This window comes from Lampetra fluviatilis, chromosome 9, assembly GCF_964198595.1.
Source record: "Lampetra fluviatilis chromosome 9, kcLamFluv1.1, whole genome shotgun sequence".
Lineage (NCBI taxonomy): Eukaryota > Metazoa > Chordata > Hyperoartia > Petromyzontiformes > Petromyzontidae > Lampetra > Lampetra fluviatilis.
This window is the reverse complement of record NC_136283.1, coordinates 1,329,021-1,346,940: the sequence shown is the minus strand read 5'-3', so window position 1 is coordinate 1,346,940 and position 17,920 is coordinate 1,329,021. Positions and strand designations below refer to the sequence as shown.

Genomic DNA, 17,920 nt, shown 5'->3' with positions numbered 1-17,920 from the left:
TCGTCTCGCTTGGGAACGCGACGCGGACGAGGTCGATGCGAAGCGTGAGATGTTTACAGCTGCCCTGAGTCGCAACGTCGATACCGCGTCAGGTCGCGGAATAAATTGCGGGTGAACGAACATCGGGAGTTTTGTGGGTTTTTTTTCTTCTTCTCGCTTCGTGTTGTATATCGGCACACGCATTGGCGCGCACGAGCCGAACGTGCGCGTCTACAGGGGGGGGGGGTGGGGAATAGTGGCGGCGAGGTTTGTAGTACGGAGCCACCTCGTCAGCACGAGGTGGAGTTACGATGTGATGCGCATCTGCGCTTTTAGCGCCGAGGAACCAACGTCACTCATCACTGACCCCCACCCCCAATCACCATCACAAATAACCCTTCCCTCCATCCCTCCGTCCCTCCTCATCATTCCCGCACCTCCCTCCCCCCACACCTCCCCTCCCCGCTCCGCCCGCGCGCGCGCACGTGCCAAGCCCCTCGCGCTAATTGCTGATGAGACGAAGAGGTGCGAGCGGTTACGGGGCCCCCGCAACTCGCCCCCCTCACCCCTCCCATCCCCACGCCGCGCCACACACCTCGCTTCCTCCTCCTCCCCCCACCACCCCACCACCGCGCGCCTCTCATCCCATTCCTTCCCACCCTCGCTCCGCGCCGTCATCAGTGACAGAGCGAAGTGATTCGGAGCGGAGAGAGGAGCGACCGTTCCTCATCGCCGAGGAAGACAGCGAGAAAGAGAGGGAGAAGGAGAGAGCGCGCGCGGGAGTGCACGGAGAGAGGGCGCGGAGAGCGCGGCACAGAGCGCTGCACAGAGCGAACAGGTGTCACGTGGGCAGAAAGAACGAAGAGAACGCGAAAGGCGCGCGAGAAAGAGAAGTGGGGGAAAAGAGTGAGAAAAGACGCGGCGATAGAGAGAGAAATAGGGAGAGATCGTACGAGTGAGACCCCCCCCACCCACCCTGGCCACCATGCACAACAGCAGCGAGACGGAGGTATGGACGTGGCGCGGAGGGTCCGGACGTGGCGCGACTGGGGAGGACCCCCTCGACGCTCAGCGAGACGCTCTGGACCCCCCGCCGGAACTTCCGGACCCGCCGGGGGGCGCGCCCGGTCCGCCGCTGTACGAGGACGCGCTGCTGATCGGCGCCCCTCGGCAGGAGCCGCCGCACGTGGCCGTGCCGCTGACCTTGGTGTTCGGGGCCCTGTTCGTTCTCGGCGTGGCCGGCAACCTCCTGACCGCCTACGTGAGCGCCCGCCACACGCGGCTGCGCCACAGCAGCGTGCGCTACCACCTGCTGAGCCTGGCGTGCGCCGACCTGGCCCTCCTGCTCACCATCCCGGCGACTCTCTACCGTTCCTACTGGGAGTACTACCCGTGGCGGCTGGGCGACGCGGCGTGCAAGCTCTACTTCATGCTGCGCCAGGCCGCCTACACCGCCACGAGCTGGAGCATCGTGGTGTTCAGCCTCGAGCGCTGCCTCGCCATCTGCCAGCCGATCCGCGCCCTCTCGCTCGTGCGCCGCTCCCGCATCCGCCGCCTGCTCGCCGCCGTGTGGCTCCTCGCCGCGCTCTCGGCGCTGCCCTACGCCTTCGTGTACGGGCAGGTGCGCGCCTACGTGTACGACTACGCGGGCGCGAACGCCACCAACTTCTCGGTGGTGATGACCACGGTGTGCGAGCTCACCGAGAAGGACCCGTCGCCCGTGTTCACGCGCATCACGCACGTCAAGTGCTTCGTGTGCTTCATCGTGCCCATGGTGCTCATCTCGGTGCTCTACAGCCTTATCCTGCGCACCTTCTGCCCCAGCATGAGGCTCAGCGCCGGTTCCTCCAACCCCGCGCCGCGCGGCTGCCAGAGTGGAGGTGAAGGGGCAGCGGCCGCGGCTGTGGCGGCTGCCGGGGCTGGGGCCCAGACGCCGAAAGACGCGAAAGGGGGGGGCCCTATGAGAGATGGGGGGCCCGCGACGAGAAGAGCCGCGGGGGGCCTCGGTGGTTCCGGGGCGCTGCTCAACCCGGACGTGAGAGACGCGGGGACCTTTGAGAGGATGACGCAGAGGCGGCGCGCTCAGCAGCAGAAAGCCATTCGACTGCTGGGTAACTACTGTACAGCGGAGTAACTGCAGCGGGGTAATCGCACGGGGGGGGGGGGTGGGTCACGACAAAGGGGGCATCTTTATAACGGCGGGGTTACCAGAGACGTGGGAGCATAGACTCACGCAGGACAATAGTGCATGCCTTGTGCTGTGATTCCACGAATCTCGCTTACAGCAATGCGGGGCGCTGTCCAGCGTGCTGAAGTGTGGTCAACCCTACCGCATCGCGACCCGCGCGGCCTGCGGAGGCCTCATCCAGCAGTGGATTGACAGAGAGGGCTGTGCTGGGGCGTACGCAACGGGTAGACAGAGATGACCTTTACACATCAGAGTGACTGCAGCCACGGGGAAGTCTCCCGTTCGCTAAAAGTTGTCCTGAGTTCCATGCCATTGCCTTGATGTTTGCGGAGTATGCATATTCTCAGCCTGTTCTGCACGGCTTTTTTCCCGGATTTACCGGTTTTCTCCCATAGCTAATAAAAAAAAATCACATTGAATGTAACTGGCATTGACCAAAGAACATAATACCGACAAATTACTCAATTTGCATCACACACAGCAGCAACATCGTCCCTCCCTACTGCGAAAACTTAGTGGAACCCTCCGGGATTTTTTTTTTATATAGCTGCTGCTACTGCGTTGGCAGTAGCGTTGACAGTCAACAACAAACACAACCCAACACACTCGTCAGTGACACGGCCTTAACACCTCTGTATATAATAGGCGACGTTTCCGGCAATCATCCTTCTTAATAGCACCTAAACAGAGAGCACAGAAATGTGTGAATAATGGTTGGGGACTGCACTTAACAACTGAATGGAGGCTGATGATAATCAAAAATGTCAAATGTTTTTTGATGACAATTGTTTTTAATTGGAAAACGAATAGTTACACTATTAATAAATATCGCAAACGAGTCTTGAGACGCGGTGAGGTTTTCATGAGATAAACAAGCGGAACCACAATCCATAAAACAATCAAAATAACAAAACGCCGATCACGAACTCGCAGAGGGCACGACATTGGCTCTGATGGCGATGGAGAGAAGGTACCGGGAAGGGCAGCAATTGCACGATTGGGAAACAACGGAGGTCTTGTGCCCCTTGCCCGGTCTGGAGGGCCTGGAGTTAGACCCACCCCCCACACGCCCGTCAACCACAGAATCCCCCGTATCGCCTAAACAGACTTTTGAGTGCTGTGAGCAAGTAGCACCTATGAAGGTCGGCACCGTGGCACACGAGGTGGTGGGTGGCCAGCACTACACCTAATAGCCTTCGTCTCCATAGCGGCATTGTTTACACACCGCATCAGGTATTAATTTGAGGTTGAGTCGACTTAGAGGAGGCTCAGGACCGGTTCAGACAATCGTCACTGGTGTTGGTGGCCGTGAGTGGGAATGGAACTGGGCTCGTCGGGTTGGTAGCGCAGCGCGCCCCACCAGACACGCACACAAACGTACTCGGCCCAACCCGATGGTTCAGTCGCCGTGAGATAAGAACCGTACGGCGACAAATGTGACAAATGTTGGAGTTGGTGGCTGGGTGCATTTGTACCGGCAGTGTGATGCTGTCACGTGACAGGCACGGCGCCAGAGGACGGGATGACCTATCCAGGGGTCGTTATCGCGCCTTTAGTAACTAATTGGCACGCTTTGGTTACATGGAAAACGTTACTAATTGGCTGTGTCGGGTGGTGGCGGGTTTAACGGCGCATTTATATTTACGCGATTTAACCCCAAAAAAATCTTCTTTAATTAAATCGTTACCGGAATGATCTCTGATTGGGCGTGGTGGAAATGGTGGTGCACCCACGTGATCGTGGCGCTTTGCAGGCGAGGGTCGGTGGATCACGCAGAGATTTGTAAAACTTAATCAGGTGGAGGCGGTGTGCTGAGGATAGAAGCTTCCAGCGCGTTACGTCATCGTCATCTTTAGCCCCATCCCGCTCGGGTTAGAATTAGGATTGAGTTAGGATTTAGGGTTTTAGAGAGAATTAGAATTGAGTCAGGGTTTCGGGTTTTAGAGAGGATTAGGTCTAAGGTTCGGGTTAGAGTTAGGTTTGAGTTGAGGTCGGGTTGAGTTAGGGTTGATTCATGGTTGAGTTAGCGTTGAGTCATATAGATGCCATCTTAATAGAGTGGTGGGGTAGCAACAATAATAATACAAACCTAATGAATAATATTATTACTATCCGAGTTCCTTTACGTTCACTCAAGAAGAAAGTTCACTCTCTATGGGCAGTATGCGGGGTTGGTGGATCACAAAGAGATTCATCCCGCAGTCAATCACGCGCCGCGAGACACAAATCACCCAAACTCAACCTTAACTCGGCAGTACAGCAAGTGGGTTCCTTCCCAGCCTCTTCATTGCACCCTTTAGAGGTTCCTCCATCCTCGAGCAGCTCGCGGCCTCCTCCATCCGTTTGATAAAAATTTTAATCTCCGTACATTATTCATCCGCCGGGGATGTGGTGGAGTGGAGGTCAAGGCTCCATCACCGCAGTTGAAACTCGCCAGACGAGGAGGGAGCGGAGCCCACGTAGCCGAGGCAGGGCCTTCGGGCGCTGCAATTAGCGGAGATTTGGCGACGCGTGGGTCGTAGGCGGCGGAGTGAGAGGGACAATGCGGGGAGGAGGATCCTCCACCCGAGACATCACAGCCGCGGCGCTTCTTAAGCTGAAAGTCGCCGGTCGCGCGCCGCCCCGAGAACGCGGATCGAGGCTTTCATCCCGCACTCTCATTAGCGGCTCGCGGGGGTGCGGACACGCCCCCCCCCCCCCGTAGATCCCAGCTGCCCACTGTAGCCCCCCCCCCCCCCACGTCCCCCCCCCCATTAACTACCCAGCAACTTCCTGCAACCCACCTGCAGTTCTCATCATCTCTCGCTGGCTCCCGGCTTCCAGCGGGCGCCTCTCATCTCCTCCACAACCTCCTCCTTTACAACAACCTCCTCCTCCTCCACTTACTCCGCCCATCACCTTCATTTGAACACCTTCCTCCTCCTCAGCATCTTTCTCAAACTCCTCCATCGGAACGGAGTCTTGCTTCTCCTCCAGCTCCTCGTCATCCCACGCGGCCCTCCCACGTGCAGCAGCAGCATCAGCGGAGCGCATGGGCGAGGTCACGTACCGAGGCGGCTCCTGGGAACGGCGCGGATTAAGGCCCATGGGGGAGTGAGCGGGGGGGGGGAGGTACGGCAACTCAGCTTGGGGAGGGGTAGGAGGGTGGGGGAGGGGCGGGTGCTGAAGATTTGTCCATCTAGAGAAGAGCCAACCCATAATGACTCACTGCGGAGGAGCCCCCCCCCATCCCGCTCCCCACGACCCCTCTCCTCGGACGCGTCTCCTTCATTAAGGAGCTCATCCCGGAGTGCGGAGACAATAGCCCCCCCCGCCCTGGGCGCTGTGCATCTCCGTGTCTCCTTGGAGACTTCTACTCGGCGCTGGGTGGTTGGTCTGAGTGTTGGGTGCTTTGCGTGCTGGGTGCTGAGTTTGTCGCTGGATGCTTTTTGAGGAAGGGTTTAGTTTAATGTCATTCCCCCGCACCTCCGATTAGCACGGTTGGCTACGTGCGGTGCGAAAGAAGTTCAACATGCATGTGCCACTTCCACATGACTATCAGCGGCCCGGGAAATAGTCCGAGAAAAGGTGCAGGGTGTAGGTGCTGAGTGCAGGGTGTAGGTGCTGAGTGCAGGGTGTAGGTGCTGAGTACAGGGTGTAGGTGCTGAGTGCAGGGTGTAGGTGCTGAGTGCAGGGTGTAGAGGCTGAGTGCTGGGTGTAGGTGCTGAGTGTAGGGTGTAGGTGCTGAGTGCAGGGTGTAGGGGCTGGGTGTAGGGGCTGAGTGCAGGGTGTAGGTGCTGAGTGTAGGGTGTAGGTGCTGAGTGCAGGGTGTAGGGGCTGGGTGTAGGGGCTGAGTGCAGGGTGTAGGTGCTGAGTGCAGGGTGTAGGGGCTGAGTGCTGGGTGTAGGTGCTGAGTGTAGGGTGTAGGTGCTGAGTGCAGGGTGTAGGTGCTGGGTGTAGGGGCTGAGTGCAGGGTGTAGGGGCTGAGTGCAGGGTGTAGGGGCTGAGTGCAGGGTGTAGGTGCTGAGTGCAGGGTGTAGGTGCTGAGTGCAGGGTGTAGGGGCTGAGTGCTGGGTGTAGGTGCTGAGTGTAGGGTGTAGGTGCTGAGTGCAGGGTGTAGGGACTGGGTGTAGGGGCTGAGTGCAGGGTGTAGGTGCTGAGTGTAGGGTGTAGGTGCTGAGTGCAGGGTGTAGGGGCTGGGTGTAGGGGCTGAGTGCAGGGTGTAGGTGCTGAGTGCAGGGTGTAGGGGCTGAGTGCTGGGTGTAGGTGCTGAGTGTAGGGTGTAGGTGCTGAGTGCAGGGTGTAGGTGCTGGGTGTAGGGGCTGAGTGCAGGGTGTAGGGGCTGAGTGCAGGGTGTAGGGGCTGAGTGCAGGGTGTAGGTGCTGAGTGCAGGGTGTAGGTGCTGAGTGCAGGGTGTAGGTGCTGAGTGTAGGGTGCAGGGTGTAGGTGCTTAGTGCAGGGTGTAGGGGCTGAGTGCAGGGTGTAGGGGCTGAGTGCAGGGTGTAGGGGCTGAGTGCAGGGTGTAGGTGCTGAGTGCAGGGTGTAGGTGCTGGGTGTAGGGGCTGAGTGCAGGGTGTAGGGGCTGAGTGCAGGGTGTAGGTGCTGGGTGTAGGGGCTGAGTGCAGGGTGTAGGTGCTGGGTGTAGGGGCTGAGTGCAGGGTGTAGGTGCAGGGTGTTGGTGCAGGGTGCAGGGTGTAGGTGCTTAGTGTAGAGTGCAAGGTGTAGGGGCTGAGTGCAGGGTGTAGGTGCTGAGTGCAGGGTGTAGGTGCTGGGTGTAGGGGCTGAGTGCAGGGTGTAGGGGCTGAGTGCAGGGTGTAGGGGCTGAGTGCAAGGTGTAGGGGCTGAGTGCAGGGTGTAGGTGCTGAGTGCAGGGTGTAGGTGCTGGGTGTAGGGGCTGAGTGCAAGGTGTAGGGGCTGAGTGCAGGGTGTAGGTGCTGGGTGTAGGGTGTAGGTGCTGGGTGTAGGGGCTGAGTGCAGGGTGCAGGGTGTAGGAGCTGAGTGCAGGGTGTAGGTTCTGAGTGCAGGGTGTAGGTGCAGGGTGTAGGTTCTGAGTGCAGGGTGTAGGTAAAGCGTGTAGGTTCTGAGTGCAGGGTGTAGGTGCAGGGTGTAGGTTCTGAGTGCAGGGTGTAGGTGCAGGGTGTAGGTGCTAAGTGCAGGGTGTAGGTGCAGGGTGTCTCGTGACGGTGTTCACACATCATTCACTCGCTCGCTGTTCTCGCCGGGCGCGTCTCGTTGACATCTCACTCTCGCTCCTGACACCTCGTCTCACCTCATCCCACCTCATCTCGTCCTACAACTAACATCTCCTCTAATTTCATCTCAGATCTGCCCGCATCTCATCTCAGATCTCCTCTCATCTCACCTCGCATCTCCGCCCGCACCGCATCCCGTGTGACTACTCCTCCTCCTCTCCACTGTTTCCAGCGCCGCTCCTGACATTTGGATGAAAAGGAGACGGGGAGACGGGCAGAGGCGTAATTGCGAGGCAGCGGGGGGTAGCGGGGAACGCGGGGTGGGGTGGGAGGGGGATCTACCCAAACAATCCAGCGAGAAAAATATGAACCCACTTATCGCCCCCCCCCCGCCTTCAAGGCACCCCCACAACCACTTCCTCTAAGTCCCACTCTGCTCACGCCATCCCCTCTCCTCCGGCCACTCGGAGCGAGCGTCGTGTTGAATCCTGAGCACGAATCACTCCACCTCTCCCCACTCCGCTCACCTGGTGCCCCCCGCAGCCCCCCCCCCCCACTATCACAATCACCTGTGAGCCCCCCAAAGCCCCCTCCCCACTATCACAATCACCTGTGAGCCCCCTCGCTCACTCCCCATCCCGCCTCCCCCGCTGCCTCCGCTGTCTCCTCGTGTCGTGCGTCACTCGCTCGGATCGTCTTTGTTGTCGCAAAGAAGAGCCCCCCCTCCCTCTACTCTTACAAACACATAGCCCCCCCCCTCTACTCTAACAAACACATAGCCCCCCCCCCCTCCACTCACACACACACAGCCCCCCACCCTCTACTCTAACAAACACATAGCCCCCCCCCCCCTCCATTCACACACACACATAGCCCCCCCCTCTACTCTAACAAACACATAGCCCCCCTCCATTCACACACACACATAGCCCCCCCTCTACTCTAACAAACACATAGCCCCCCCCCCTCCACTCACACACACACAGCCCCCCACCCTCTACTCTAACAAACACATAGCCCCCCCCTCCATTCACACACACACATAGCCCCCCCCCCTCCACTCACACACACACATAGCCCCCACCCTCTACTCTAACAAACACATAGCCCCCACCCCTCCATTCGCACACACACAGTCCCCCCCCCCTCTACTCTAACAAACACAAATCCCCCCCCTCCACTCACACACACACAGCCCCCCCCCCCTCTACTCTAACAAACACATAGCCCCCCCCCCTTCACTCACACACCCATAGCCCCCCCATCCCACCAGCCCTCCCCCATCCCCCACGACCCCCTCCACTGCACTCATCTGGCTCCGGCTCCTCTGCGCACGCTGCTGGGCGCTTGACCCCCGCCCACGTGACAGCGGCCGTGAGTGGTGACGGCAAGAATGCGATCCGCACCAACACGCTCACCAACCTCACCAAAACGCTCCGCTCACCCACACTCACATCGCCTTACGCAGATCACCTCGCTGGCCTACGCCACTCGCCCGATATTCACTCATGCACCCACATCTCTCGCCCATTATTCACAATCGTACCGACCCTTTAACACTGTGCTCGCCTGCACGCTTACTAAAACTCGCTCACACTCACCCAGCTCACTCAACCGTCCACAACACTCACCTTCGTCACCCGCCCACAACACTCAACCTCGCTCATGTATCGGTGTGGATGTGTGGTGGGGGGGGGGGGTTCGTGATATATTCTTCCACGGGGTCGGATGGAACGGTGGCACAATGGGCCGCAAATTGCTCTATGGAGCCCGCGAGCCGAGTTCGATTCCCGGCCATGGCTAATATTCATGATGTGATTCGGCCGTGGTGCCCTCCTCTTCACCGACTCACCAGCGCGGTGAGGTATGGTCAAACAATTCCCACAATCGACAGGGCGTGTGGAAGCTTGGATCCAGCCGTGGATTGACACAGGAGCTGGACATGATGTTCGTCATTTAACTTTCTCACGCTCCGACAACTGCCATGCCTCGTTATGCGGCCTCTGCTTAACTGCGACCCCCCCCCGTGTCTCGCCTCCTCTTCCCGTGCCTCCCCCCTCCCCGCCCTTCTCTCTGCGCCACACGCAAACCCCACACCATCGTGTCCCATCTACCCCCTTCATCACCCTCGTCCCTGCGCCCTGCCCCCGGTGCCCCTCCCCCCCCACCTATCAACGTGGGCCCCGTGGCTTCGTGTCCCGCTCCGTCGCCTCCTTAACCTCTTGTCCCTACCCCCGTGTCTTCATCCTCCCTCGTGTCGCCCGCGTCACCGCTCACATCTCCATGCCCCCGCGTGTCCCCTTTGCCCCGTGCCGCCCTCACCTAACCACCCTCTTCCACGACCCCCCCCCGTTGCCCTCTGCTCGCGAGAAGGCGCCGTGGTGCTCAGCTTCTTCGTGTGCTACTCGCCGGACACCATCGCGTCGCTCATGTACATATACATCGCGGACTGGAACAACCCCACGGTGCACCGCGTCTACACCATCGTCAAGATGTACCTGGCGCTGCCGCTCTGGTACCTCAACTCGGCCCTCGACCCGCTGCTCTTCAGCATCTCGTCCAAGCAGTTCCGTCGCGCCTGCAAGGAGACGCTGTGGCCCGCGAGGGCTCGACGCGAACGCGCCGCATCGGGCTCGCGGCGCGGCGCCGACGCGGCCGCACGCGGCGGGTTCCCGAGTCGCACGGCCACCTCCACGGAGGTGACCACCTCCAGACAGGAGACGGAGCGCCGAGCCGCGACCACCATCAGGAGCCGTCTGGCCGAGTGATGATGATGATGGTGGTGGTGGTGATGATTGATAGATAACTCCCGGGCGCAATCTCATTGCGTTCATAGCTGACACTGGGTGCTCTTGGCAATTTCATCTGGTAAGCCCAGAAGCATTTTGTTTACACAAGCGCAAGTTTACTTGCGAAAACAAATGATGCTTGAAAATATTAACGGCATTGATCTGGAAACACCAAAAATACAATATCTCGATGGAATTAAACATTTTATCTTTATAAGCTGTGACACCGATTGGAGTTTTGCTCATGTGATGAATACGCAGATTAATGATTTTAATAAGACTCTCCACACATTCGTCAATTACGCTGTGGGTGGCCTTAAAATTCTAAAAACAATCTAATGAACGATTCGCGTGCTGTAAAGATGGATCATGTAATTATGATTCATCATGATAATAAACAGTTTTCTGTAGCGCCAGTCACAGAATGCCTCAAAGCGCTGTACATGAAGCTTAAGTGATGGAGAAAGTCAGCTGTAAAAAACACACGTGAGATTTAAAACGCAATTTAAAAGTGTAACAGACTCAGATTCCCTAACGGACCGAGGAGGAAGGCAATTCCACAATCGCAGAGCCTGGCTGCAAAAATCTCTGTCTCCTATCGAACAAAGTCTCTGGTCTTTGGAATACCGTAATTAGTTTAGACCACAATCAGCAGATCCAAGTTTTCTCAGTGGAATATATTAAACTTAAGCGGATCAGTGGTGAGATGTTTAGAAGCCAACCCATTCAAGGCCTTAAACGAGAGAAGAATAAGCCTACAAGAATAATCCTACAGCGCATGCTGTACGATTATCTTTCCTCCCTGCCAGTGCAGGTAGGAAAGAATCGAAATAATACGGTCACATGATTTAGATCTGGTGGTTTTATAAAGTTACGTGTTTCACTTTTAAGGCCACACAGTGACATTGACGTATGTGTAAAGTTGTTGTTGTTGTTGTTTGTGTACCACTGCCAACGCAGCAGCACCACCATCATCACCAAGTAGCGCGTTTGCTGTAGCTCATGGTGATGAAGGTTGTGGCCGGGCAGGAGCCACATTTGCCGTCTCAAGTCGGTGGTGTTTGGTCCATTCCACGAATGATTATTTGGCTTAGAGTTGAAGGAAACAGCAGAACCCATTGGGACTTTGGGATAATTCCTCAATAAATACTAATATTAATCTAATATTATTGCCATTTGCTGTCCCCCCCCCTTAAGATATCCTCACCGAGTCTCAAGCCGCTTATTCTGGAGGGTCCTGCGTTGGGATGATTGGGCGAATTAATAACGGCACTAGAGCCACGAGTGGATCACTGGCTTCGCATGGGAGAAACCCGCAGTTCCCCGAGAAAACTCACCACACATAGGAGGTAAAAACCCAAAGGTCCGCACAGATAGATTCGATAATCCATTGCTGTACTGCTGTCTTCTGGCCGCAACCTCACAAAGTCGCAATTTCGTGATCGCTCACTCAAAAACAAACCAGCACTCACCAACGCACACTCGCCAACTCGCTCACCAAAACAAGAGTCAGCCACGAACTTCCCTAGGTAACTCACTCACGCACTTACCAATACACGAACACTTCACTACTAACCTCCTCACTTACCAAATCAGCAACTCACCAACATACACACACACACTCACCGACCCACACGCACTCTCCAATTAATTCACTAACCTCACTCACCAACTCACTCACCAACACAAAGCGCTCACCATTACACGAAGGCTAACAATCGCTCACTCACTCGGAGTCGCAGTTGAACCCCGGGCCGGGCGAGTCACGTGTGAGTCACGTGTGACGAAGCGGCCACACCTGTGGGTGGGTCACCTAATGGGTCACGTGCGCATGTGTGAGCACTGCATGGTACCTGTGTGAGTTATCTATGGGCACCTGTGAGCTGCATGGGTTCCTGTGTGATCTATGCATGGGTACCTGTGAGTTAAGTATTGATACCTGTGTGAGCATTCTATGGGTTACCTGTCTGAGCGATGTATGTGTAACCGTGTGAGCTATGTATGGGTGCCTATTTAAGCTATGTATGGGTTACCTGTGTGCGTTATACAGGGTTTTTAATAAGATGGACCCGATTTGAAATCGCTATATCTCTGCAACCACGAATCGCCCGTGAATGAAACTCTTACCACTTGAAAGGGCGGGGCATATAGTTTCAAATGAATACCGCTAGATGCCTCTCCCAGCGCACAAACAGCCCCTAGCCTCAGTCATTCGCAAGACGGCGACCCCGCAACACAAGGGGCGTTTTGCGTTCTGCAGTTCAGCAAGACTGAATCCGTAATTGCGGTGCGGCGTGCGTTTAAACGGCGTTGTGGCCTTGATCCGCCAACGTCAAAGAGCATTCGTCGTTGGTGTCGACAATTTGAGGAAGCAGGCTGCTGTTTGTGTAAGGGGAAGAGCACAGGGCGACCACGCAGCTCAGAGGAAAACGTGAGAAGAGGCGTTTGGGACTAATTCAATTATCGTCTCGATGTTGTCCGTACAGCAGGTGAAGGGCACATAGAGCATTTATAAAATGGTTAGTTAAACATGATAACTCATTAAGTCGTTTGTAACTTTTGTGTAATTGTAACGTGTTGCCATCGTGAAATATCGCGCTTTGAAATTAGGTCCATATTTTTGAAACACCCTGTATATTACTTTTCCTGGTTGGGGATTGACTCAGCCCATAATCCTACCGGGGTCGATTAAGTTGGTACCACTTTGTGGGAAAGTCAACAATGGTTGTCCTATGGATATACTCGCCCCCACCATATGAATGTGGAATTTGTACTACAGGCTCAGGGCTGTGAACGGAAGATGAACACCGCCTTCATCCTCACTTGAGTAGCAGATCGCTTTGGCTTTGTGTGCGAGTTATGTATCGATTATTACCTGCGCCTGGGTCACCTTATGGGTCACCTGTGTAAGCGATGGGTCGCCTGTGTGAGTTCCGTGTGGTTACCTGTGGGTTGTGTTTTGGGTGACCTGGTTAAATTCGTAAAATGTTTTTTCTGTTTAAAAATAGTTTCAGTTTACCTGGATAATCCCTTGAGGTAAATATGGGTTACCTGCGCGTGACCCTACTGAGCTGTATCGCCTGCGTGTAGGTTAACCACTGGGTTACCTGTGTGAAGGTTACCTACGCGTGACGCTACTGAGTTGTGTGTATCGCCTGCATGTAGGTTAACTTCTGGGTTACCTGTGAAGGTTACCTGCGCAAATTAAAATGGGTTACCTACGGGTGACCTTACTGAGCTGTGTATATCGCCTGCGTGTAGGTTACCCGCTCGGTTACCTCCGTGGGTTACCATCTCCCTCCTTCCCGTGTTCGCTTAGCCTCGGCTCGAGTCCGCGTCACGCGGGGCTGAGTCTCTTCGACTCAAACTCCGTGAACGCGGCCTCATCTCCCTCCGCACTGCTCCACTCAACAAACTGGACAGCGTGCGGGTGGCCTCCCACAACCATTATACGATTCATAATTAATTGTAACAACTAAAGTGTATTAATTGGAACAACTGAAGTTTATTCATTGTAACAACAACTAAAGTGTATTAATTGGAACAGCTAAAGTTTAATCATTGTAACAACAACTAAAGTGTATTAATTGGAACAGCTAAAGTTTATTCATTGTAACACAACTAAAGTGTATTAATTGGAACAGCTAAAGTTTATTCATTGTAACACAACTAAAGTGTATTAATTGGAACAGCTAAAGTTTAATCATTGTAACAACAACTAAAGTTTATTAATTGGAACAACTAGTTTATTAATTGTAACAACTAAAGTTTATGCTAATTTATGATAATTGAATTGCGAGAGAGAGAACGACTAAGGGGAAGGCGAGCCACGTGATGAGCCGGCGCTACCAACAATTACCTAAGCTCTGCGATCCTCTATATATGAAGATGCAATCGGCCAATTAATCATCGGGGTTTCCACGTGGGAGTTAACCGGAGCACCCAGAGGAAACCCACGCGGACTGGAGGGAAACACTCCATCCCGTAACGACGGAACAGGTGGAGTCCACATTGTTTGCAGTCCCGCCTTTCCCTGGCAGGCCGGGGTATGGCACCTCTTCGACATCCACGGGAAGGGAGTTTCACTCCGTTCGTGTGGTGATCCACCATCCCTCGCTGCTTCCACACTGCTGGAGCATAGCGGCAGTGGTTAGGCCCGATTAAAACTGCCCGCCCGGGTGGCAGAGCCATTCCCTGAGATGGGCAAAAACGAGAGAGATTATGCCGATATTGGGGGATATGGATGTGGTGGTGGGCAGCTGTGGGTGGAGGGGGGGGTGGAGGGGGGGACAATTAGTAGGAGAGTCAGAGAGGAATAGGACACAGTTGGTTAGGGATGTGGCGGACGAGAAGAGGGCTAAGAGAAGAACTAGCGGTGGTGGTGGGCTACTGCTGGTAGCGCCGCATCTCAAGCTTCACTTCTCCAGCCACCACCACACCCCTCGCCTTCCCCTCCTCCACCATATCACGCCACGCCACGCGGAGCCATCAATCCTCATCGCGTGCCGAGTGATCGGCGCGAACGGTGAAGGATCCTCGCGAGCGAGAGGAGCAAAATTAGACGAATGAACGCTCTTAGCCATGCAGTGCACGGACACAGGAGAGAGAGCGAGCGAGAGAGAGCGCGAGAGTGCGAACGCCATCACTTCCCACGTCCGTATTCATCACGAGTCGCAGCAGCCGCTGTCGTTTCCCAACATCGCCCCCCTAATTGCGCATTAGTCTAAATCAGCAAACACTCCGGGTTCCGTTTCCCGTCCCCTCTCTCTGCTCACAGCCAGGGCAGGGATTTTACTGGGGGGCAGCGGGAGGTGAGGGGAGGGGAGGGGAGGCAGACTGGGAATTTTTTCACGGGCCACAACTCCAGAGGGGCCACGGATGAAAGCACGTTACATTTGTTATTATTAAGACAAGTGAGGCTGTGTATTCATCTTCTTTAGTCATCAAGCCCAATTGCAGCTTCTTAGAAATACGATCACAAACCCCCTCGTGTGCCCTACCGGCCTTCATCGGTGTTCGCTAACAGCACTTGCCCCAACAGTCTGTTGCAGCCTTTATGGGGGATCTTTGTCAAAATGGTAGAGGGGGAAGGAGGGGGGGTCTTTACTGGGGGGGGGGGAGGTCTTAACTCTGTCTGTTGTCCCGGGGGCAGAGATAACCAAACGACCCAGAGGTCTGCCCACAGCCACAAACACGAATCCAGTGGCAACAACCTCCCAGCCGTGGGGCCACGGACTCCCTCTTTCCTCACGAGCACGTGAGACACACGGCGACTCAAGCAGTCTGGACCACGAGACCCGCCGTCACCAGCACTAGCCACCACGTATATACATTGAACTTCTTTCGCGCCGTACGTAGCCAACCGTGCTAACGATGCTGCTGGACAATGACATCCCCCATTGCACCACCGGCTCCCACTTGAAACACACACGAATCGACGATAATCTATTTTAACACACGTATGGTGAGCATGGTAATTCGTGTATACATGATATGACCAATGATTCTTGCTGTAGTCAAAGGCATTTGATTGAAGCTGGAATAAACCGATGAGCTATGAAGCTCCTTCTCACAGTGTCCAACCCAAGTCAGCAACAGCTCCCAACAGCGTCCACATCATGGATATCATGGCCCTCGACAGGGGAATGTAGAATCCCCGCTTTGGCTTGGACGTGGATCAGAGAGACGGTGGTGTTGTCCGCGTGCCACCTTCATAAAGGCTTCCCATTTCTGCGGCTCGACTGGGACACTTGGGAGTGAGCTGCCAGACCCGCACCCAACACAGGTAGCCCCGCCCTTACACAGGTAGCCCCGCCCACGACTCAGGTAGCCCCGCCCACGACTCAGGTAGCCCCGCCCATTGTCCGTACCTTGCGTTGAGCATGGAGCTGAACATTTTTTCCTGCTGGGTCAAAAAAAAAAATCCAGATTTTCACAAATAGGTTCCAAACGTTCATTTTGTTTTACCCAGGCGAGACCTGGAGAGGCCAGGGACTCGCCTCATTTGCAAGAATGACCCGGGCTCATCAACATTACAAAGGAAAACTAAAACCCAAAACAATTTACAGCGACGAATCAAAGTGAAATCAGGGCAAAAACAAGGAGAGCCTTTTAATGAAACCAGCGGGACTGCCCCAAAGAAAGCAGAAGGACCGTCACGGCCAAACCAGGACGCGTGGTGGCAGCCGTACAGGATTCTGAACATCGCCCATGGCCTGATTTACATGTGAATGGAGGGATTAGGGAACATGCTGAACACGCGAGGCCCCTGGGGGGGGGGGGGGACACACAAAGCCTGATGCGCGGTTCCCGTTCAACAGCGGCGAGGTCACCCAAGCGCTCAATGTCACCACCTGAGCGCCGCACGGCCGCCCTGTTGTTCTGCATCCTCCTCCTCCTCGTCGTCATCATCCCTTCTTGGTATCGAGTCTATTGACTCTCGCTAATGGAACACATTTCTGCCGCTAGTTTTTTTCCATTAGAAATGGTGGGGGAGGGGGGGAGGAAATTATTCCGCGCGTGAAAATTGAACATATTTATTCTTATTACCCATTACTGCGAGACAAAGGCATTCATAAAAAAATAAAATTATAAACAGTATATTCATTTATATGAATACGAGTGCGCTGTTTGCGAGCCCGATACTTGTGATGAGTTTTGCAAATACCTTTTTTGTAAAATGCATAAACATCTCTCAGTGTTGCGATGCAAAAAATCCATACGGCGCCTGCATACGGATCTCTCCATCCGCGGCAGTAGAAATTCCCTCGAACGTGTTTCCCTCCTTGGGCTGCCACTCCGTCATTTGTCTCGACCACTACCACCTCTACCAGTGGTGATGTGTCCTGCCCAAGCCCACTCACTACTCTTCCTCGGAGTCAACGTGATGTGCCGAGTTTGCATCAACGATACAATCATTTTACTAGGTAAGGCCCCACTGACCTGTGCATCTCTTTCTCAGAAAATGGCCACAAATGATAGCTCAGAAACGATCAACACCATCAAGTCCACGTAAAGCTTCAGCAGAGCAGATATCACGACTGATTTGCACATGCCCCTTTTTGCCAATCCACTGCTGGATGAGTGCCTCTCCATACCGTGTGGGTTACTTCACTCATTCCTCACCACGCTGGCCAACTCAGGCTGGCGAAGGCGGGAAACATAAACACGGCAGCACAGACGTTAGAGTACAACAATGGGTTATTTGGCACTGCCCTTTGCCGTCTACAACATCGATAACACCCGTCATGAATGGCAGTCACCCACTCAAGCACGAAGCTCTACCTTGCTTAGAGATCTCGTAACATTCCTCAGAATCCAGAAGATTTGGTCATGGACGAAAATAATGGCAAAATATGAAATGTTTATTCACACTTATTAAACAAAAATTTTAAAAAAACTACACAACTATGCACTGCATTGGTTGTACAATAAACACGAACATTAACATGTAAACACACACACAGACAAATAACTCCGTACAGCCCTATAGACTGTTGGGGTGAGCACCGATTAAGTCTGCTTGATATTAAAACTCATTTAAGGTTGATGCACCAAAAGGATGCCCAGGGTCCATGGATTGGTTCAGAATCCCACACGCCATCGATGTTACCCATGGCCAAGATGAGAACTAGGGATGCAGGGTTCGTAGCGTAGTACTGGAGCAACTGTCCCACCACACCACGAACACAAGACAAAAACCTTTACAGATTATTGGAGCAAGTGCTGTTAACGAGCACCTATTAAACCAGGCACGCTGCTCACGTAGGTGGTAGTCAACAGCACTCCCGTGC

The 17,920-nt window shown here is 54.7% G+C and overlaps 1 protein-coding gene across 1 annotated transcript; it reads left to right on the top strand.

Moving 5' to 3' along the window:
• The first annotated feature begins 463 nt into the window (after positions 1 to 463).
• On the top strand, positions 464 to 13,341 carry LOC144934100 (neurotensin receptor type 1-like). The gene is made up of 2 exons (XM_078859486.1): positions 464 to 2,090; positions 9,712 to 13,341. The coding sequence occupies exons 1-2, from the start codon at positions 965 to 967 to the stop codon at positions 10,104 to 10,106; spliced, it is 1,521 nt and encodes a 506-aa protein (XP_078715612.1). The 5' UTR covers positions 464 to 964; the 3' UTR covers positions 10,107 to 13,341.
• The last annotated feature ends 4,579 nt before the right edge of the window (positions 13,342 to 17,920 follow it).